At 49.1% G+C, this 22,729-nt stretch overlaps 1 protein-coding gene and 1 long non-coding RNA gene across 7 annotated transcripts; one reads left to right on the top strand and one right to left on the bottom strand.

Annotated features, from left to right (window-relative positions):
- Window positions 1–3,850: 3,850 nt before the first annotated feature.
- LOC112975929 (cytochrome P450 4B1-like) lies at window positions 3,851–11,837 on the top strand. The gene is given in 14 exon segments (XM_026086611.1): window positions 3,851–3,913; window positions 3,915–4,040; window positions 4,966–5,104; window positions 5,812–5,856; window positions 6,590–6,717; window positions 7,171–7,295; window positions 7,390–7,468; window positions 7,470–7,545; window positions 7,766–7,872; window positions 8,683–8,873; window positions 9,270–9,403; window positions 10,214–10,278; window positions 10,801–10,883; window positions 11,651–11,837. Coding segments are annotated over 14 exon segments (1,530 nt in total). The 3' UTR covers window positions 11,820–11,837.
- Window positions 10,469–20,916, bottom strand: LOC112975930. 6 transcript variants are annotated; one of them, XR_003256820.1, is made up of 3 exons: window positions 20,413–20,916; window positions 14,699–18,746; window positions 10,469–14,622 (listed from the first exon to the last, which is right to left on the bottom strand). It is a non-coding gene; the product is annotated as an uncharacterized LOC112975930 (long non-coding RNA). The 6 variants fall into 6 exon arrangements; XR_003256823.1 differs by having other exon boundaries at window positions 10,469–17,285; window positions 17,629–18,746; window positions 20,413–20,913; XR_003256819.1 differs by having other exon boundaries at window positions 10,469–17,746; window positions 17,878–18,746; window positions 20,413–20,911.
- Between the last annotated feature and the right edge of the window lie 1,813 nt (window positions 20,917–22,729).

The following is a 22,729-nucleotide window of genomic DNA, read 5'->3' as shown; positions in this document are numbered from 1 at the left end:
TCATAGCTTTTCCAGGGCCATGTGGTCCCTGGAGGTGGGCGCTCCTGCTCAGGAATGCCAGCTTGTCATGGCAGAGACTGGATCACTCTTGTTCCTACTGCAGCTAAATCCTTCCCTAAGAAATGACTAAGCTGACAGACTGCAGTCTTCTGCCTCTGGAAGAACAACTTTTAAATCTGTCCTGAACTTTAGCATAGACCCAGCAGGCTTGTCATAACAACATACACTTAGTGTCATGAAACCGACCAAGTGGGTGAAAAAGCTAACACTGTTCAGTGACTGCCAGGGGAGTTCTCCAAGGCAACAGCTTAAACCCTGGCTTTGCTTTACTAGGAGCATTGGTGTACTCTTCAAAATTTAAAGTTGCTGACTGGTGTGGCTCTAACAACTTATCAGGTTGTGAGCCAGACGATGCAGTGTGTCAGCAGTGGTGTGGTGGAGAAAGCAGAATGACGCTGTGGAGGTGACAGATGCCAGCCAGAGGGTATTACTCCTGCTTCTTCTTCCTCCCAGACTAAAGAACCAGAGGCGCCATCTTAAATTATGGTACAGGGGTCCAGCTCAGGGGACGATCAAACAGGGGAGCTGAAGAAATGTGCTAGGACAGCACTCAAGCAGCCACAGCACCCGAGTCTGGGGAGGTGTAAGGGACTTGCAGCTGTTATCATGGCTCTTTGGAATACAACATCTTGCCATGCTAACAAGAGCACAGCGCCATGCAGACAGCTGTTCTGTTGACACTGGATGGCACTTGCAGTGATCAGCCAACACTTATTGTAGAAGCAGGACATGGGACACTGGATGTCCACATCATTCCACCTGATGCAAGCAAAGTCCCTCATCACATGGCTTGAGCTGATTAATAGCATGGGGACATTGCTGATCCCTGGCCTCAGGTTAAGGAGTTAGGTACCGGAAGGTTTGTCCCTAGCACCTATCCTGACATATGTTTAATTTTCTCACATAGCACATGCTGGTTACTGATCATCTCAAGATATCCAGCCCCACAGCAGCTCACCCCAAACCTCTGCTGTCTGTCTTCTCCATTCAGAACAGGCCTACAGAAAATCTGGCCTCTCTCTGTCTGTGCTTCTTGTTATTTACAGTCAACCTGCACTTTTAGAGCAATTCTTATTGCCCTTGAAGTTCAACACAAGTGTAATACATTTGTCTTGAGAATTCACTTTTATGGCTGCCACTTTATTTACAAGCAAAATGACAGTTGGGTGAAAAGCCAGCAGTTCAGCAAGGGTACGTTTCCAAGTCCAGACCTGCAGGTGAGTGGGAACTTTCAGGGATTCTTCACGTTTAAAGGTTGCACATCCAACCATTTCCTCAGGCCTGGGTCACCTTACTCACCTTACTACTAGCAGCATGCAGTAGCAATGAACAGACCCGCTCTCCAGCTGAACTTTAGCAGGCCTCTGGACAAGCATGATAAGAGCAGACTTTTAGCCATCATGACATGCCCAATAGCTTTTATGTCCATGGTAGCAGGTGTCTGAATGTCAGCGTTCTCATCCCATCTTAAGTGGAAATATCCAGGCTGTCAGCCTCAGAATCTAAACCTAGAAGTGAATACAAAGAACTCCTAAATCATCATCACTGCTGGAGTTAGAAGCCTTTGTTAGAAACTGCCATTTCCAATATGTCATGCCCAAACACTTGCAAAATTTCTCATTACCACTTCAGAAATAAATCACGATGCATCTTACAGGAGACCACATACCACACTAGCTAATATCAATAGAGGGAGTAATGTTCACTCAGTAAATCCACACCTAAGCTTCCAAGAGGAGACAGAAACAGTGGGCTTATCAAAGCCTGCTTAGTCAAACATCCTCCCCAAGGAACATGAAGACGAAGCCATCTGAGCCCACAGAGTCTCTCCATGGGGCTTGTACAACTGTATGGGCAATTCTACCAAGACAGCCTCTGCTGAGCTGCAATGTTCAGTCTTTGTAGGACACAGCATCGGCTAGCTGTGTGTGGGTCCTTGCAAGGGAGACAATAAATCTTCCTTACGCACAACTAGTAGATTCTGAGTGTCACAAAAAGACTGCACAGCCTCTTAAAAAAGTGTCAGATTGAGGGCTCCCAGCAGCTCTTTTTTCCTTAAGCGCTATGGCTTGTAAATAAAGCACTTCAGTCTTGCTGCTCTGTGCTCTAGTTTACTCACCAATGAAGAGAAAAAACATGGTGGCAATGCTGAATTAAACTGCATATTTCAATGGAGTCTACAAAGATCCAAAGTAGAACTGCCTCAAATACCCTCAGATATGGGGGTTTATACTGTGAGCTCCCAAGAGAAGTTGAGAGTATGTAGAAATTGTATGTGAAGATTTCAGTTGAAAGGAGAGTTGCTTTAACGGTGATTCTTCCTGAAGAGTGCCATGTGCCATACCTAAATATTTCTATAATCTGTTGATTTTTCTCTCAGAGAAGATGAGTTCAGCTTTCTTAGGTGGGGACCTTCCCACACTTCAGCCGGACTGGCATGTGGTGAGTTTTGTTTGTTTTCAATGAACAACATATCACAACAGATAAGCAACCAATGCGTCACATGAGTTTGTATCAGCCAAACACTTCAAATCTCCCTTAGACTGCAACATAAATCTTATCATCTGTACCTAAGGCTCTATCTTTACAATCATTAATTAATGAATAGACCACAAGCCAATGGAGGGAAAAGTCATTCAGTTCACTAACTTTCAGAAAAATTTTCCCGGAATCAGGTAATTCCCAGACAGTGAGTCCTGTAAGATTTTTCATGTACCTTTCTTTCTAAAAAGTCTAAATGTTTTCATTGGAGCTGTGCAGTTTCACTTCAGCCAAGGATCTTCATGTCTCTGTTGCTATGAAAGCAATACATCTGGACAATGAATACTGGATGTGATGTGTGGCCTTTTCCAGGATCATGAGGTGCCATGTGGACAGGAGAAGGAAAACTCATCCAGACTATGTTGGTGAAAATGATCCTACCATAATCCTTTCACATAACAGTTAGATGTACCCTCAATCTTGCTACAGCTCACTTTCCTGCTTTGCAACTCTCCCACTCTTTGTCTTATCTATTGACAGTGTTAATTCTTCTGGGCAAAATTTTTTTCTCCTGACTTACATATAGGAAGACCCCTTTAAGAAGAAGGCCACGTTCCCTTTTGTGCTGATTAGGTTATACCCATTCACTTGATTATAATCCAGCTGTGTTGCATGATGTTACAGCTCCTAAGAGCTTGAATAGCACTGTTTTTACAGCTAAAGATGTCTGGATCTGTCCAGTATGTGTGTTGGGTAGAGATGGTCCATTTGTTCCTCACTTCACATGGGCTTCCAAACCTAAATAGGGCCGAGGGCAGAACGGAGCATAGTTCAAACCAGAGCCTGGCTAGCTCTCGCCCCCTCTTATGGCTTCATCCACCTGGGCATGGATATAAGTGGCAGAGCTGGAGCCCCGTGCTAACTGCAAGCACTTTCATTTGCTGCTGGGATGTAATGGACTGTGGGAAAAGTAGTAAATATTTACAGAGCATCCTGTGTACAGAGCTTGTTTCTTAATAAGCCACCTCCATCCACAGGTTGCTGGAAGTGGGTAAAAGGACGAATGGGAGCAGCAGGAAATTAGGTTCTGGGCCAAAGTGACATATTGCTTACCAGAACGTTTCTCGTGCTTTAAATTTCTGCCAGATTGCACTGCCTGCAGCAGTTCAGCAGGGACAGTTCTAGCAGAGGAAAAGAGAGAGATCTTTTCATCTGCACGTGAGCTCTTCATCAGACCTGGACCCAGAAGGAGCAGAAGAGGAAGCAGGGAGGAGAAGGTGCTGTCAGGCAACCAGGACCCAGAGGCAGCATGGCATCTCTGCTGGACAACATAGCCAAACCTTCTGCTGTAGTTTTGCAGCTATCTATCTTTGGTGCTTGGCTTCATCTTTGTGCTACTGAAGGTGGCCCAGTTCTACCAGGAGAGGAAGAAAATCATCAAAGCTCTGGAGGCTTTCCCTGGTCCCCCAAGGCACTGGCTGTATGGCCACAATCATCTGGTAAGGAGAGAGCTGGGCTCACCCAGGGCGTGAGCAGGGAGGGTTTGTCCTAGCAACTGTGCAAGATAATTGTCGGGACAAGAGGGGTGGAGAAGAGCACCGGATGGGGAGTGTGTGTCCCTTGCTATTGTCCCTTCATATAGGAGAGGACCTCTTTGTACAGGGAGTGCCAATACTTCTGAGGGGCAGGCAGGAAGGGTACCTGGTTATGAGATGCGCATCATTTTGGTAAAAAACAGAGCCATGATGTTCTTTGATCATGTGCCTAAACATGCATTTAGGTGATTTCTGGGACTTTCACAAAGTTACATAAAAATGAGAAACCGTAAAATATCTCTCTTCTGCATCAGACCTTCTACCAATACCAGAGTCCCCCTATACCCACCTAAGAAGAGATGGTCATGAAAGCAGGGCATTTTATTGCAGCCATTTTCACCATTCTGTAGGGCAGATGTTTTTGACTTCACACTGCATGCCCTCCTTGCACTGCTGAAATTAGACAATAGGGCTGTATCAGCCCTGATCTCCCATGGACTGGGTACTAGGTATCCCTGCATTGCCCATTCTGACTATAGAGCCAGAGTGTGATGCCAAGGCATCCTGACTCGACTATCCTAAAGCAGCTAAACTGCTGGACCCCAGCCAGGGAGTCTCTCTGGAGTTGCCTTGTGCTGCAGGGATGCAGTAGCTGAGGTAACTTTGCTGGCTGTGCATTGTCTCCAGTGATCCCCTTTGCCATGCCCAGCATCTCCTCCACCTGCAGAGTGGAAAGCCCCTTGCTGTAAGTCCACCCACTTGCTCCCAGTTTCCCAGGCCAGGATGTCTTGCATACACTTTCCACAAGAGGGCAAGTTTCACCTCTGCTCTCCCAGGTACGTCCCTCTTTTTCTGCCTGAAATCAGTCCCTGTTTAACTGTCATTGCAGGTCACTGAAGGTAAAGAGTTATCTCTGTCAGTGTCGTGGGCAGAAGAGTATCCCTATGCTTTTCCCAGATGGTTTGGACTTTTGCCTGCTCTAGTAACCCATCATCCTGAACATGCCAAAAGTGTATTTGGCCGAGGAGGTAAGTCTCTTCATTTGGTTTTGGGAAGTCCTGTCATTGACACTTCCCTATCAAGAAAAACAAGGGAAACTTGCCCTGAGCTGTCCCTTTTGCCTGCTTCTTTCACAGCTGTTGCAGTTCCTCCTTTGGTCCCCTTCTCAAACTCCCAGACAGGTTTCACGGAGCATTCTCATGCAAGATAGGAGCCAGTGACCCTCCCAGTCCACTCTCTCTATTATTGTCAGGTTTACTGTATTCTAGAGCATCTACCACCCCAATAACTGTGTTTTTCATTAAAATCCAGTACGCTGGGTGAGCTAGCACAGTAATGGCCCTAAGAAGACATCTCAAGTCTTCTCCTCTGCTCCAGTCTGTGAAGCACAATGTCTGTGACTGATACATACATGGATATCTCCAGCAACTCTCATCCATTATCCTCAGCTTTGAGATCTGCTATGGCCATTCCTTTTCTACATACATATCTTTCATTACAGCTTTCTCTGGTTTTCTCAAGTCCACTGAGGGCACAGTTGTAGAAGATCACATTTAAACTCTACCTTTAATGTTATAGAGTAGTATACATATTGAGATGACACTAATTCCACATTGTGATTAAGGGGAGGGTTTCTAATGTCAGTTTATCCTGATTTTCTTTTGTTATGTTGATATTCATTAGCCATTCGTACTCTTTTGGTTTCTTTTTTTTTTCTTTTTTTTTTTTTTTACAGATCCCAAGTCCCCAGTAACCTACAAGCTCTTAATTCCCTGGATAGGTAAATAATTTTATTTTATTATCCCTTTTGGCTATGCTACACATTTCATCTGCTTCCCTCATGTCTTCATTTATTTTGCTTTCTTCCATTCTAAAACCAGAGAGGAAGATTGCCTTTGCTATGGGAAGGCTCATTTAGGTGTAAGTATTAATACTACTGTTGCCCACATAATTGTGGAGCACATCAACTGGCGTTGCCTTGAATCACATACCCTGGCCTTTGCAAAGCAATGGGGCAAGTCTGCTCAGGGACTGAATGCAGATACATCTAACTGGGGTGAGAGATATCAAGGCATCAGAGGACAGTCAGGTTCATGGCTTGCATACAACTTTGCAGTAGCCCTCCATGGTCCTGCTAACAACTGTCTCATAGCTCAGCTTGTGCTGCAAAATGCATCCAAGTATTTCACTTAGGTCAGAAGAAGCCATCTGAGAGAGTAAGTTCTGTGCTTCTGTCATCATGGCTCTGTCAGTGAGCTGGTTTATGGATAAAATGGATGTGCACAGCCAGTTGCAGTGGAGGATGAGTGGACATGCTGCTCTTCCATATGAAGGACACTGCTGCGACGGTCGCGGAGAGGCTGAAATCCACCACCAACTCCTCCTCCCCCTGGGTCCTGCATGTTAGCTAGGAGATAGCTGCTTGGCCAAAAGCAGCAGTGACACTGCCAGAGCCAAGAAGATTGATCAGACTCTGAAATAGCTGATCATGTCTTCACTATTTGTGTCTCTAGGAAAGGGGCTATTGACCTTGAATGGAGCAAAATGGTTTCAACATCGGAAGCTGCTCACACCAGCATTTCATTATGATGTGCTGAAACCTTATGTGACCCTGATGTCAGACTCAGTCAAAGTGATGTTGGTAAGAATCATCCCTGCTACTTTTGAGTTATGCACCAGCCAAAATAATTAGGCCTGGGACTGAATGATGGAAAGAGAGTGGAATTAGATGGTTCCTAGAATTTCTCCCCTGATTCTGAACTTTTTAGATCCTTTCGAAGTTCTGAAATTGTTCCCTCCAACTTTCTTTGGCCATTCCACTCATTCTCTTTTTCGTCTGCTTTCCAGTAAAATCAATCACTGCTAGAATATATTTTCCTGGCTCAGCAGTGGTAAACATGGAAAAAGAAGTGCATAGACTTCTTTGATTAGATTCACAGAATATACGGTGAACTAGGGCCTTCGCTTGCAGAAGAGAAAGTAATTAGGGGTGTGGATCTGGGAAGAGGCAGGTACAGGAAAGTATGACCTGACTGTATTGTGGACAAGTCCATTCTGGCAGTCTGTCCCTCCTCACTCTTGTCTCCACCGCTAGGATAAATGGGAAAAGAGGAACACACAGAGGAAAACAATGGAGATCTTTCAAGACATGAGCTTAATGACACTAGACACCATCATGAAATGTGCCTTCAGTTATGATACCAGCTGTCAGACTCAGAAGTCAGTAGCTAAACTTTTAAATGCTGAGAAAACAAGTGCTCCTGTTCCCCCCCTCACATTACTAACACTGATTTCAACCTTGATTTCCTTTCAGCCACGCGGACTTTTATATCAAAGCTGTTTATGACCTGACTTACCTCGTGGTTCAGAGAATCCGGACTCTCTCTTTAAGTAAGTGATGTCTTCTATGGCATGACTCGCAAAGGCCACCAGTTTCAGGAGGCCTGCAAGCTGGCCCATACCCACACAGGTATTTCTCTCTCTTTTTCTCCCTTCTCTCCCTAGCCCTGTTTATTAGCTGAACCTTTCACCCACTCACATCTGGAGCAGCTCTGAGGGGGTCTGCAGCATGCACTGACCAAAGGATTACACATTAAACAGAGATCGAGAGCTGCTGACCAAGTGATCAAGAGCATGACCTCTCCACAGGGCCAAGGTGCATCTAACAAACTGGTCATTCTTATGCGCAGATAAAGTAATAAAAGAAAGAAAGTTGTTGCTCTGCAATGAGAAGGAACGTGAGAAGATCCTGAAAAAGAGACACCTGGATTTTCTGGACATTCTACTTTGTGCCAAGGTGAGTGTTTGAAATAATCATCTCAAATGCCAAGGAACATACCWGTGTGCCACTGAGGATGTGTCAGCAGGGAGCTCACAATCCCTAGCCAGTAYTAATGACAACAGCTTCCCCACTTCATGTTTTCTAGCTTGGGAAAAGATGGATTGAAAGGGAAGGAAATACAAAGATGTGAGATGTGAGGTTGAACATAAATGGAATTTCATCTTCCTTGTTCATTTTCACTGACTACATAAATAGATTAAAAGAAGTGAGCYGTTGGAAACCAGAGGAGAATGAGATCTTTGGAAAGATTACAAAGAGGCCGTCTTTGCTGTAGTGATCTCAAGAGATTTGTTTCTTGCCTTCTGTAGCTTTACCTTCCCAGACATCTTCAGATACTCTGGAAGCAGTAGTCATTTGGTGTTCAGGAGAGAGATACACTCTGTGCTCACTCAAGCTTTCCCAGAGCTACTGCCTTCTTTCTTTTCTCAATCTGAAACAAAAGTCATCCAAGCCAAAATACTGGAAAACATAACAGGAACCCTTGTTAGGGGAACAAACAGGGTGTCCCTCTGAAGGGCTGGGATCTGATCTGCCACCAAAGACCAACTCTGTAGCTCTGTTGACTGCAGAGTCAGCAGTCAGTGGGCCTGACTGATTTCACTTACTTTGGATATATCTTCTACTGGCTTAGTTCCTCATTTATGTGGAGATACAAGAGAGGTCAAATCAGACTCCTTTTCACCAGCATCCAGGGTGATTTTTATACATAAAGGAGAAAGTCCAACTCATGTACACTTGCAGATGATATATTCTCCTCTGTATTAGGATGAGAAAGGAGTTGGACTGTCCGATGAGGACCTCCGTGCTGAGGTGGACACATTCATGTTTGGGGGCCATGATACCACRGCCAGCGGGATCTCCTGGCTCTTTTACTGTATGTCATTACACCCAGAGCACCAGCAACGGTGCAGGGAGGAGATCCAGGAGATCTTGGGAGAACGAGATACCATTGAGTGGTGAGCTACAACTTTTTGTTCCTTTACTTTGAACTCTTTTTATTTATTTTGAGAAGGAAAATGCATTCACTTTACACTGTACCTGCGCTAGGGCATTCTGCTTTTCACATASCAATTCTGGACAGCAAAAGGAGGAGGAGGACAAGGAGAAACCCCAAAGGGAAATGGGACACGCACCCTAGGAACAAGCCTCCGCCTTGCCCACCCTGTGCTTGCACAGCAGGACCTGTCTTGCAGCTTTGACTCCAACCCAACAGTGCAGTTGCTCTCCAAGAAGGAGCAGCCATTCATGGCTCCAGTGGGGTCCAGCCCACCCAGTGTGCAGCACAGGCTGTGCCTGCAGGTGTCCCCGTTGCTGCCACTCAAACACAGCCTTAGCCTCTGGCTTGCTTTCAGGGAGGACCTTGGGAAGATGACATATACCACAATGTGCATCAAAGAGAGCCTGCGCCTGTTCCCACCGGTTCCTGCTCTGTCCCGACAGCTCCCCAAACCCGTCACATTTTCTGATGGGCGCAGCTTACCAGCAGGTCTGTTTAGTTTGTTCATCTGTCATGCTGCTGTCTGTCACAAATGGGGCACCCTCGCTAGAGTTACTGCGTTGAAGGGCTGGTGGTGCTTGCAGCCTCTCTTCTGTCTCGGAAGAGCTATATAGGGTCATCACACCTCACAGGTCACAGTGAGCCTGGAAGCATGGCCAGAGGGGGTCCAAGGACCCTCTCCAGAGCACTGTAGTGTACTGGGTACCCTAGGACAGTGGGACCCAAGCCTTAATCCTGCTGTCTCTATAGCCACAGCAAATGAGATGGGAAGAGCCAGACAGAGCCTGCTCAAACTCCTCTGAACCCAGCAGAAATACTCCCATGTCTTCTGAGACAGAGAGGGAACAGAGATCCCCAGAAGCAAGGCCAGGATGACATGCATGGACAGCCTGCATTACTGCACCAGGTTTCCCTCTTCCTTCTTCTGCCCTGCCTTGCATGTCAATGTATTAACTTAATCAAATTCTCTAGTTGCTTCTTTCTTTTTCCCTCAGTTATTCATGCTTCACTACTCAGCCCAATCTATTTGCCATTCGCAGAGCTCAAAGGGCACTTGCAGAGTACTGATCCTGGCCAAATGTGAAAGTTCACACATTGGTACCAAAATGGGTCCTCACTCTGAGGTCATTGTTTCTTCCACATGAGGAGGTGACCTGTCTAGACAAGCTGGTAAATGCCCCTGTCAGTTCTCCTCTGAAATCCCTTGCAGAGCCCTGAGACAGCAAGCATCCCACAAATGTTTCTCCTGTGTCTTTACTCTGGTATATCATGAGCTGTTTTCTCACTCTTCTTTTCCAGGCTGCCACACTGTAGTGAACATATTCGCTATTCATAGGAACCGGGATGTGTGGGAAGACCCTGAGGTATTTTACCTTTATAAAAATAAGGGGGAGATGAGCTCTTAGCCCAGATATCTACTCTCTTTGAGCAAGACTGTCTTCACCTTTCTGCACTGGATTTGGGTTTTTTTGCTTCTTATTCCAACAAGTCCATGTCTAAATGCAAAGTTGAATAGAGCTACCAAACACCCCAAAGGATCTGAACATGACAGAGTGCTGGAAAAGGGTGTTTAATAGTCTTTCGTCATGCATGATGATGTAGAAGTATTCAGACTGCCTTCAGCAGCCCTGGGTAATGATGGTGCAGAGGGCATGAGAGAGAGCAAACAGATTAATGGGGATGGTCCACAGCCACATGCCACATCCCTGACCTCATCCTGGGATAAATCCCCCAGCAGCAGCCACCAGTTCCCTCTTCTTGGTGGTTTTGCAGAGCGATGAATGTCAGCTGCAGCTCCCCATGAGCAGCAGAGGTCACGTCCAGCCCTGCTCTGGGACCCTGCTTATGTTGGAATCATCGCTGAACAGCCTTTGCTCTTCCCACAGATATATGACCCAATGAGGTTTTCTCCGGAGAACTCAGCACAGAGGCACTCGCATGCTTTCCTGCCTTTCTCTGCTGGATCCAGGTGGGAGATCTTTCATTCCCTGTCTCCCCCATCACAGGTTGCCTCGCATGGGAGAGTTAACTCACAGCAGTGCTTCTGAGGCTAATCCCCCCTCAGTGCCAATGAGTCAAGTTGGCTTGACCAGCTCAAGCAGAGTTTCCACAACAGGGGGTCTCCACCACTCTCCATCAGCTCAAGAGATTTTCTCATACCTGCGGCTTTGTGGTCATTGTAGGGCTTGACACACTTTCACTTTTGCATGACCTATGAAGATAGATACACTCTCTGCTGCTGGTATTGGGAACRTAGGCTCCCTTGTTTAGAGGTAAATATCCAGTGCACCTCAGAGAAAACCTGGGTCTCCAAGACTCTTTGGTTCCCATGCTGTCTCATCTGATAGATGCAGGATACTGATGTCTCAGTAATTTGCACAGAGCCGACAGAGCCAAAAATGACCTTTTTGAGGTGACTATTTTTTGGACTGGACCCCTACAGCACTTTCTGGTGAAGAAAGCACAGTTCTCTAAACTTCACGTCTTTTTTTGATGCTTATTAACAAGCAACAACAGTATGCCACCCCAGAGCCAGGTGACTTTTGATGTGGTATGAAAAGATTCCTAGATAAACTGTGTCCCTGTTACCTGCCTTCTAGCAGCAGCTGGAGATCCCACAGCAGCACAAAGGCCTTGCCTCAAGAAGCTGGTGTTGGCTAGTGTGGGGGCTGTGCTGAGCTTGGGGGTGGTTGGGGATGAAGGCTGCAATCTGAACCATTGCCATCCTCTCCCCAGGAACTGCATTGGGCAGCAGTTTGCCATGAATGAGATGAAGGTGGCTCTTGCCCTGACCCTACTTCACTTCGAACTAGCACCTGATCCATCCAGGCCTCCCATACCAATATCACAGATCGTCCTCAAGTCTAGTAATGGGATTCACCTGCATTTAAAGAAGATTCGCTGACCTGGGATAGCATGCAGGCAAGTGGTTTCCCAAGGACCATCCTTCATCTAGATGTTTAAGCATCTCCTGCTCCTAGCTGAGCCACACTGCCCTGCACTCTCCCTGAAAACTTCTCCCTGAAACCACATCACACCCACAGATACCCACCAAATTAAACACTGGGAGAAATTTTCCCCACTCAGCAGTTCTGGACTGGTTGTGCGCCTGGCATTATGGAAATGAACGCCAGTGGCTGTTTGACACAATGCTAAACTTCCTTGAGTTGAGGGTGCTCAGGGACCAGCTCAGAGACATGTTGCTAGGAAGTCTGGAAGAAGAAAACACTCACCATTCTCAAAAATAAGTGCTATCAGTCTTATCCTCCTCTTTTGTCTGAAATGAGAACAAATGTAGTGTTCTCGGAGCATGGTATTTTCTCAAGATGCAAATACTGTTTAAGACATTTCTGCTCTCCTTTACCCCTGATGAGCCCATTTCCACCCCTCCCATGTCATGGCTTGCTGAGCCTGCAGTTCTGCCCCCTCTGTGAGTTTGTGTGATAAAGTACGTTACTGAGACAATCTGGTTTAAAACAAAGCAAAACAAAAATCACTCCCAAATGGCAGTGGCAACAACAAAATCAATTCACAAAAAGCACCCCAAGTGTGAGCAAGGGTTCTTCTCAAACTCTCTTCTGCATAGACTGAGAACTGACAGCTCAGTACAGGAGTGAAAGGCAAAAAGCAGGCCTTGTGTCAGAGAAAGGTGCTGCTGCACATGAAGAGATTTCAATTACTGAGAGATTAGGGTTATTTATGTTCCTACTGGATTTGGTGATGAAACCCAGAGGCAGGAAGGTGGGCAAGGGTTTTCACAGCTGAAGTCGCCAGACAGGCAAAGGTGGGAGCTCCACCTGCACGGGGGGATGTGGGGCCTGGGGAGGGCTGGTCCTGGGACAGGCTTGCTTTAGGGGTACAGGCACCCGCTGCCAGGCCCTCCATCGCTGCGGCCACGCAGCAGGGAAAGGCTTGAGGGTAAGGCGCACCAAAAGTCTCCCAGAGATCAATTGAAAACAGATCACTAGGTGGCAGTGAGAGATTCAGAAAAACCCAGACCTCTTCAAGCYTCTCTGAGATGTGTTCAGGGAAGCCCTTTATCACTATTGCTACACCAAGGGAAGAAAGAAACCAAACCGCCAGGGCTAGAAACACGGTAGGACACTGCTCCAGCAAAGGTGAGCTTGATTTTATAAAGGAAAAAGAGGAAATTCTTGTAAATAGCAAATTATATGTTTTCTGGTCATCTGTGAGCTCCAGTCAGGACCCAGCACTCCCCAGTGACAGGCATCTTTCAGCACAAGCTTGCATCTCTGTCAATGATCAATGCTTTCTCTGCGCCTGGTGGCCCGGGCTGGCCAGAGGGTACCATGCCACAGAAGGGTTTGTACCCTCCTGGACCGCCTTTTATGCACTGCGGAGACTCCAGCTGTGCCTGGGCTGGGGGCGCTGGGGCTGTTCTGACACCCTGGGTCCGAGCACACGTCCTGCTCCCATCCCAGTTCAGTTGGAGAGCACATTTGCTCTCCCCATGCCTCATTTCYACCTACTCGTGTGCTGTAGCATCCCTTGGCAGAGGAGCAGGGCAGCTATGAGCTGTGTCCCAGTGGGGCTGCCAGGGGCCTCCTAGCCCATCTCCATCCTCAGCTGTGTGGGGAAGCAGAGCAGACTCAGCTGCTATCACAGTCCCCAACATTATGGTGTCCACTACCCATTGCAAAGGCTGAAGCACCAGTCTTCAGGGAGCACTTGCCACTGCAGGTACCAGGGTATTCAGCAGATATCTGGGGAAATCGAGGCACTGAGGTCTGCACACATACCTATAATGCCACAGTGGGAGAATAAGGACAGAAGGAGGCTATTTGCCTAGCCCTCACCTCTGGCAATAACTTCACCCAGCATTACTAGAGAGACTGACACAGGCAAATCCCTTCCAGGCACTGCCTTGTCTTCATTAACTTCAGTAGGAAGGTTGTTGTATCTTCACAGTGAGAAGGAGAAACTGAGGCACAGAGAGGAGACACAGCTTGCTCAAAGCCACCTTGCACAAGCATGGCTAATTCKCACTTGACATTTGAATGCCTGATGTTGAATATGACCAAGCAGAAGGTCCTGACTCCAGACCATGTCTGTCTCTCTCAGAGGAGGCTGGGCAGCTCCTCTCTGCTTGTGGCCAGACCAGGACAGCCAAGTCTGAGTGGCACCACGTCTGATTAGACCTTGCCAGCCCCAGGGGTCTGCCCCTTCTCCTTGCCCGCCCCACCTGTTGCATCCTCAGTTTGAGAAACAGAACTGCCTCGAGGGCCCCGTCTGGACCTGTGGTTGGCCACTCTTGGTTCAGATTATCTCAGTATCTAAAGGGATAGGGATGTTGTAAATAAACACATAAGGTTTGGGTTGCATCAATTTTGCAAGGCAGTTGGAGACAGAATTCCTCATCTCCTCCCAAATTCCTCCCTTTTTCACCCCCGGAAAGAAACTGGACGCAGGCTGCGTAGATGCCAATGCAGYGTTCCTTCCACCATCCATGAGCTCAAACTGGTGTCAAACTGTCTCTTCCCCTCCCCAGCTCCAGCACAGCAAGGCCTTGGAAGGCAGCATTTTTATGCAGCTTTTCATTACTGGCTCCATTTCATTCAAGACACGGCTGTCAACATGACTGGAGAGGAAGGTGCCGTGCGAGTCAGCTGTGCTGAGCGTGGTCATACCTATCCCACTGAACACAAGGTAGCAGAAAGCTCATCTTGCACTGCCAGGGCACGGATTGACTGGAAGAGAAAAGGGAGGTTTTCAAAGGGTTAAATCATCCCAAGCAATTAAGGGAGGCCTTATAAGATGTATTACCAAGTAGTTGCTTTGAAGGGAGAAATCCACCACCCTTGCGGTCTGATCGTTGGAGCTGGCGTGTTATTTACAGGGCACGTGTTCTTTGCATGGGAATGATGAGATTTATTTCTGCTCTGCAGTCTTTGCCACCTATCAGATGTTTCAGTCACCAGCCAAGGAACAAGAAAGATACTTTGCAACTCTAATGACCCACCATCCAGCGTGTAGTCCAGGCAGTGAGCCTGGGGAACATTTGGCTGGAAAGACCTCGCCCAGCCCAACTTGCAAACCCAGGCAGTGCCTACACTGGGGGCTCGTGCCACCCTCTGCCCGGCTGCTAGCAGCCGACCCAAGCAGGCTCTCAGCAGGGACCAGGGGAAACCTGGTCGAGAGAGGGCTGAGAACACAGAGGAGAGAGAAATGCGGCTAAAAACTGATCACCCCAGATCTTTGAGCCCAGGCACAGGCAAGAAGGAAGCGGTCAAAGCAGAAGGGCTCTGCTGCCCAGCACAGGGGGCACGGGGAGACAGGATCTCTGATCTCTGCCTCTCGCCTCGGGGTAACCTTGTGCCCTGCTCTCCCTCCCAGTCCAGCCTCGCAAAGTGCTTCGAGATCTTCAGCGGCAAGGAGCTGCTTATTAGGATCGCCCCATTAATTACTGTGAACAAGGCTGCTTGTTCGGTTTTCAGCAGTCTTTCTGATTTTTATGAGTGGCCAAACCCCACTGATTTTGACCTGAAGCCTTTCCTGGAGAAATCGCTGTGGGAAATCTTCTCAGGAAATACAGGTAAACCTAGTTTCATTTTTGATCAAAAAATGGATCATATTTCCAGGCAGTTCTGACAATAATTGAAGTAACTTGAATCAAACACTTTTTAAAAGTCCCTTCCCATCTGGACAGAATTACCTGTAACCCAGGTTTGAAACCTCTTTGCACAAGATACAAGGATTTTGGTGGAAGATCTACCACTGCCGACATATCACTAACCCTCAGGCTCAAAAGCGGGCCCAGCACAGCAGCAACCAGGAGAAAATTCTCCCACATTTCGGCTTATCCAGGCAAAACCGGGCAACCTAAACATCCCTCCTGTCTTTAAACACTGGGAGTTTCTGGATGGCAGCATGTTAAAGCGACATGAGATAACCCTCCTCTGTGAAGCCAACATTAAACGGCTTCAAGAGAAGCAAAAGCAGCGCGAGCTGCTGGGCAGGGCATGGTGACAGAGATCTAATCGCCCAAACATTTGCCCCAAATGTCCCCCTGCCACGCAATGACATTTCGGCACTTTCTCAGCTCTCTCCCTTCATCACCATGGTTACAGCAGCTGCCAATCAATGGGCAATTTCTTACAGGGTACCACCAAACCACCTCGGAGATGCCACGAGAGCCAGCCCCTTTGGCAGGGAGACGCTTCAGGGACACCAGGCTGGGCTTGTAGCACCAAAAATTCCCCTTTCTTTCTTTTTCTTTCTTTCTTTCTTTCTTTCCCTTCTCCTCCTTTTTTCTTTTTTTTCTTTTTTTCTTTTTTTTTTGAAGCACAAACAATGAAGCTAAAAGGTTAGGTATCAGCCTGATAATCATGAATGACGTGCCGTTATTACACGCCACACATTCATTATCTCCCACTCCAGCCATGTCACAGGCGGCTGGAGGAGGGCAGATAACGGGGTGCCTTCATGCAGATGGCATATTATCAGGATGTTCCAGGAGGGGCTTTAAGACAGTTAGTGATGCTGTTTGCCAGTTAAAGATTAGAGACCCCAGAGAATAATTAACAATCCCCAAACCCAGTTTTTCTGCTGGATTCTTCTGCTTTCTCCCCCCTCCCCCGTCCTCTTTAATCTATTCATTCTAGCAGGTGTAATAAAGTGATAAGGACAGGCTCCAGGGATGTTTGTTTGGCTACTACGGGTGTATAAACCAACAATGGATGGTATTTTACTCCTGGCTTTCAGTGGCTTGAATCAAGACCAAAAACTTCCCAGCCACCTTGACCGCACGCACCTACCCACACGCGCTCCCACCTGGGCTGGCTGCTCTGCCGAGGACGGGCTCCTTCCCCCTTCCCGGAGGAGCACCGCCGGTCCCTCCAGGCACTCGTAGCCTGCCACCAGCATCACCCCTGCCGTGGGCTTTGACCCTGCGCTGCCCTCACCTCCTGTCTGCTCTTTCCCCTCTGCAATTCCCTACCTGCCCGTGGGGAAGCGGAGAGGAGCCCTGGCCCCAGTGCGCTATGCCTGGCTCCCCTCTCGCTTCTTAGGGTCCACGTGCCGTCCCTGCAGGGGCTCCCCACGGCCCACCGCAAAGACACAAACCCCAAGCTTTGGCTGCTCTGAGGCCAGAGCAGTCATTTACAGCAAGTCTTTAATTAAACCACTCTGTAATAATTCACATATCCTCAGGGCTAGGCAGTGCTAACCCACCTTTGCTGGTGCTTTAACGCAGCTATCCGCATTGAGTGTGCCTGGGCATCCAAGGAAAGGGGTAGGCTTTGCTCAAGTGCTCCGGGGTTGTGGCCACAGCTGGAGCGGAAACATCTTAAGCCTCTGCAGCTGAAGAGCCTTGCTAACCTCTTCCCTGCTTGCTCCACCTCAGATCTTCCCTCTGCAAGTGTTCATGTGGGTCATGTCTGGGTGCAACATCACAACAGATGGCCTCTGAATGGGACTGAAGGAGGAGATGATCTCCACTGGCAGGGTGGGGGGATGTGATGGTCACACAGAGGTGCATGGTCTCCAGCGCACAGCGTGCATGAAGGCACACAATGCTCAGAGGAAAGAGTCCTTAACTGACTCCTCTATGCCTTTCGCCGGTCCCTTGGAAACGATCACATGCTAACCTAAAACCACTGCTTGGGAACCCTTTCTGAATACCCCCCTTCTCCCCACACAGAAGCTGTGACTGGATGCTAGACTGAGGTGTACCTGATCCCAAGGGGCTCTAATACCTCATTATGTGTGAGATCTGGCACTGAGAAATCAGGACATCAGAGAAGTGTCAAGACGACGGTGTCTTTCAACAAGGTGCCCTGCTGTCCAGGGGCCTAAGGGCCAAGTTGTATCCTCCTGCAACACAACAGAAAGATGTTGTCCCTGTAAGGAATGACCCAAACAGATAAAAGCTAACGGCACTGAGGCATCAGGCACCTTGTAATACAGCGTTGTGGTAACACAGAAAGAGCGTTTGCCCTGAATACCTTCTGCTCAAAAAGGAGAGTATCCAGTCCATAGGTCCCAGCTCTGAATGTCTTCCTGAAACCCAAGCAGGGAGCAGAGGCCAACATCATGGAGCATGGTGTTAGGACAGGGGTACCCAAGGATGGTTTTCCTCATTAAAATTGTGTGGGATGCCATTTGGAGGACACGCACTCCTCACCCTGGGAAGGATTCAGCCCTTGGGAAGCAGAAGTGGGCTCTTGGCTCCATGGCACTTTATAGTTGTCTCTTGGCTGGGGGCAGGAGAGAGGGTCAGTGCATGCAGCCAACACACACTCGTGCCTGCCCTGGGAAAGCAGAGCAGGAGCAGCCCTGGCAGTTCAGCACAATATTCACTGCCCAAACCGGACCACTCCTTAGAGAGGAAGGCGAGGGGAAAAAAGATCTGCTTGCTGAAACCCTTGAGTCATGCTTTATGGGGCAGAACAGTTCCTTCAAGAGCATCTCAAGGTCATTGGTCTGGCTGAGTCTGCAGACAGTTCCTCTTGGTGTGGCTGCTCAGCGTTAGTCTTTCCAAAATGGCCAGCTTTGCCCTACGATGTCCAAAGAAATACCCCTGACCCTGTGCTTAGACCACTAACTGCCATTTAATTACCTTGTAATGGATGGGGGCCCATCAGAGAGGTCACTCAGACTGTCAGAGAGGTCCATCACCTGGATGTTATCAGGTACCAGAGCAGGTATCAGGTATCAGGTATCAGAGCTAGCATCTCTCAAAGGTGCCCCCAGCTCACAAGGTCAACGTGGCTGGCACGAGTGCTGGGACACCAGGAGAAGTTGTCTTCCTGATCACGCTCTTCTTGTCAGGGAGGGATGAAACAGCATTGTGCTTTAAACAGCATCCCCGACCCTATCAGCGAGAGATGAGATATCCTAATTATGGCAATACAGGCGAGAATCCAGGCCGTATCAGCCAGCACAGAAAGGTAAACAAGAAATATAACAATGGACCCTTAACACTCATTAGCTGTGTCAGATAATACTTCGCTTTTCTCCCTCTGGGGCTTAAAATCTAATTAAGATTTTCCAACAATAAATTTCATTTATACTTGCTCTCTTTTGTTCTTTTTAGGATCACACCAAGAAACATCCGTGCGCCAGCTGCTCAGCTATTCGTGTGCTTCCCTGCATTCCTGGGCTGAGATCGCGGCCCACGCGGGCTGCGCGGCTCACAGCAGGAGTGCAAGCAGCCTGCTTCTGTGCAGAAAGCCTCCTGCTCCCGCTCCACAGGCAGGGGAAACTGAGGCAGGAGGGAGTAATGGACAGTGTGGAGGAGAGACTGCAGCCACCGTGCTGGGAAATAGTACAAACCACATGAAATGGCTCTTGCAAAAGATGTTTTCCTGGGAAAGTGAACTCTAAAGAGACTCAAGCAGTGGCTGGACTCTGACCAAGACCAAGCACCAATGTTCCTGGGATTATTCCAAAACACGCAGCGAGCAATTCCCTTCCCTCTGCCTCCTTGGACCCACAGCTACAGGAGGGCTCGTGCCAGCCCGATTTCCCCAGCGCAGTGGGGCCCCTTCGTTCTCCTCCTTCTGCCAGGGAAAGGGACCCTTTGCACTTCAGATTTGCTCCCAGCTGAACAGCTATGAAATCAGCTTAACACCCAGGCGTGCCACCTGTTTCAGCCCCCGTGCCCAAACACCTCCAGAGCAGCAGCTCGGCTCCTTCCCTGCTCCCACAAAAAAGCTGCACGTTTGTCTCATGTTCAGGCTGTGCACATGACAGGGAATAAACTGGCACTGTTACTCATTATAAGGGTGTTGTTTATAACTTATTTTGCAACTAAGAGGTAAAAATTAATAGGTTCCCATCCTCTCACCACACCCCCCAGCCAGGAGCTGGAGTGCTGACACAGTGGGAATGCTAAATGGCTAATCCTCCTTAAATTCTGCTGAGCAAATCATTACCAACGAACTCCGGGGATCTTGTTTTCCAAATTCACATGCTGTTTGGCACCCAAAAGAGAAAATGGGGGGAGAGGCATTCATTAGGGAGGATCAGTGGGAAGATCTCTCTTCCCACCTCTGCCCCAGACTTGTTTCTGTACCCTCAGGCAAGTCACCTGATCTCCGGGTAGTGACCAATTTGTCTGTAGGAGAAAGGCAACACTCATTTGGCTCACAGCGATGCTAAGAGCCTTCCCTAGCACTGGAGAAATGAAAGCAGAGAATCTGACAGACCCCAAAAGCCCAGGATATAGTCTCAGGCTGGATCAGCCCCTAGATGCCAAAGGAATAATGGTAAAAGAAAACAGCTCCGCCGCAGAGCGATGCTGAGGATATGTTCCCTCCCGACCCCCAACAACCAGCTGCTGGCTCACGTCTCCACGCAGGAGGGTTTGACCCCCTCCAAACCTCTTGGCCATTTCCCCCGGGGGATTTCTCAGCTGGAATTGCGATTTCTCAATGTTGAGGCTCAAGGGCATTTTTTAAACATTTGCCTACGTGACGCTCTTCAGAGAAGTAACTTTCAGGGCAGGCCTATTACCAAAATACTTATGTCCGGCATACCTGAATTTTCTCTTTGCCACCCACTAGCCATAGGGCTATCAAGGGCAAGGAGACAGCAGCTCGCAGCCTTTCGGGGCCCCTGGGTCCAGCCCACAGACACCATTCCCAGCTCACACAGCACCCTTCAGCCAGCTCCTGCTCCCCTCTTCCACTCTGCTGCCAGAGGGCTCTCAGCAGCGGAGAGTGGCCGTTTTTGGCTGGGCTCCCCATCAGGACTGTCACAGCTTAGCTGGAGCCTTTGGGGAATCCCCAGCAGGTTTCAGTATCAGAAGACTCCAGGGTGTTTTGCAAGCGTTCATCTGGGAGGAGGCCTGCAGCATCTGCCTGTGCTGGGGAAACACCTCCTCTAGGAGAGGGTCAGGGCTTTTAAGGTTACCAGCAAATGTAGGGGGAAAGCCCTAGCAGCAGAAAAGCCCATTCAGAGTTGAAATGTGCAGAGCAGAGATGTCTCAGAGCAGGAGCTGTGCTAGTGAGAAGCAAAGCAATATCTCCAATATCCCTCTCTGTTCCCCCAGCACCTCAGCTGCCTGTTTCTGGTGCATGTGTCTACAAAACTGGCCTCCAAAGCACCTTCTGAAGCAAAGACAGGGCTCCCCACACCTTCAGACCCTGCAGATCCTAGCCCACCCAACCTGGCATTTCACAGCAGGTGAAACACCTCCCCTTGCCTTCAAGGTGATGCTCAGCAATGCACAGGGAAGACAGAAAGAGAGATGCCACAGGGACTCAGCATCCTCCCTGCCACCTCCCTCTGGGTCCTGCCTGCATCTTGCATTTGCCCAGCAGAGCCCTGGGTGGGAGCCAGCACCCCAAGTCCACTCCACTCCTCCCAAAGCCAGGGGTTGTCAGAAATGCCCCTCTTACAGACCACCTCATCTCACTCCTCCCAGCTCAGCTCCACCTGCTTCCCCCCTCAGGCCTGGATGCCAGCTTGAGAGTGCAAAGCCAGCTAACCCTTTCCCCACTGAGCCACGCAAGGACCCAATATGTTGCTTGAGCAACTCGTTTCCAAGGGATTGGGGTCCCGCAGTGCGTGGGAAGAGCTGGGCTGGCTTCACGAAGGGCCAGGTTTTTACAGGTCTGTAGTTTCAGTCTCTAAATGCCACTGCTTGGAAGGACTCATTGCTCTCAGGGAAGGTGTCCTGGGGGCACAGACAGGTGCGACAGGCAGCATGAGCTCCTGCAACACCGTGCCACCACCGCAGCCGCTGCAAAGTGCCCTGATCCATTCCCGAACGTAACCCCTGCTTCAGCGAAACAAGACCCTTCTGCAGGAGGGCGGCTGGTTAAAAAAACAGCCCAGCAGGAACAGCTTATGCTTGCAGCTGACCGCCTGGAAGCCGGTGGCACTGCCTGGAGCAGAGCCAGTGCCACTTCCCAGCAACATCAGGGAAGCAGTTGCCTTTTATGTGGCCTCCAGCCCTGGAAATGGTGTCCAGTTTGCTCCGGACCTGTGCTCGGTAGCACACATGATTCAGGGACCACTGCTAGCAGAGCAGCCTTAGGGTTAGTGCTGTGCCTCAGTTTCCCCATCTGGCAAATGAGGAGGGCTGAGGTTCACCTCCACCCGAAGGCCCATCCAGGCTATGAGCAAAGCTGGGGTAGGCTGCTAGCAGGATCAGGCACTGCCCGTTCCTCCCGCCTCCGGCTTCCCCCACGCCACCCAGCCCAGCCGAACTGCTGGTCCCAGCAACCAGGCGTGACATGCAGTGAGCTTTGCCTTCTCAGTCAGGACCAGAGCCTGCGGTCTGGGAGGCAGCCCGGGGTGCTGCCCCTCGGAGCGCTTCCTGGTTGTCTCCCTTGCAGGTGACCAACGGGACATTGCACAGTCCCTATTTTCTCCTTCTCCTGTAGGTTGAAACCATGGAAAATGGGCTGGAGGAGGCATTTTGTCTCTCCATCTGCCCCCAGGAAAGGAGGAGCTGGCCTTTTACCTTCACAAAGCAACAAGGTCCAGAGCGAAAAAAAATCTTTCTCCTCTTCCTCTCCCCTGCCAGCACACAGACACACATGCATGAAAGCACTCTGGGCTGCAGTCTGGGCTAGGAAATAAAAGATGGATCTCACCAAGCAGGGACCATGGGGACAGGAGAAGAGGGGTGCTTGGACCCGTGGACCACAGGGCTAGGCCGCTCCTGGCCTCTGAGCACCCTTCCCATCTCAGTGCCGCCCTCCTCCAGGCATGGCCCCACCAGCCCACCCTGCCCAGAGATGCCTGCTGGCCAGGAGCACTGCTGAATGCCACAAAGTCTTTCGGGTGATTAGTAAAATGATCCTCTTCATGGTCACACTGTTGTACTGAAGGACAATTCTCTTT

The sequence above is a fragment of the Apteryx rowi genome, unplaced genomic scaffold (assembly GCF_003343035.1).
Source record: "Apteryx rowi isolate R43461 unplaced genomic scaffold, aptRow1 scaffold_7, whole genome shotgun sequence".
Taxonomy (NCBI): domain Eukaryota; kingdom Metazoa; phylum Chordata; class Aves; order Apterygiformes; family Apterygidae; genus Apteryx; species Apteryx rowi.
The sequence above is the reverse complement of the archived record's forward strand: the minus strand, read 5'-3'. Positions and strand labels throughout refer to the sequence as shown.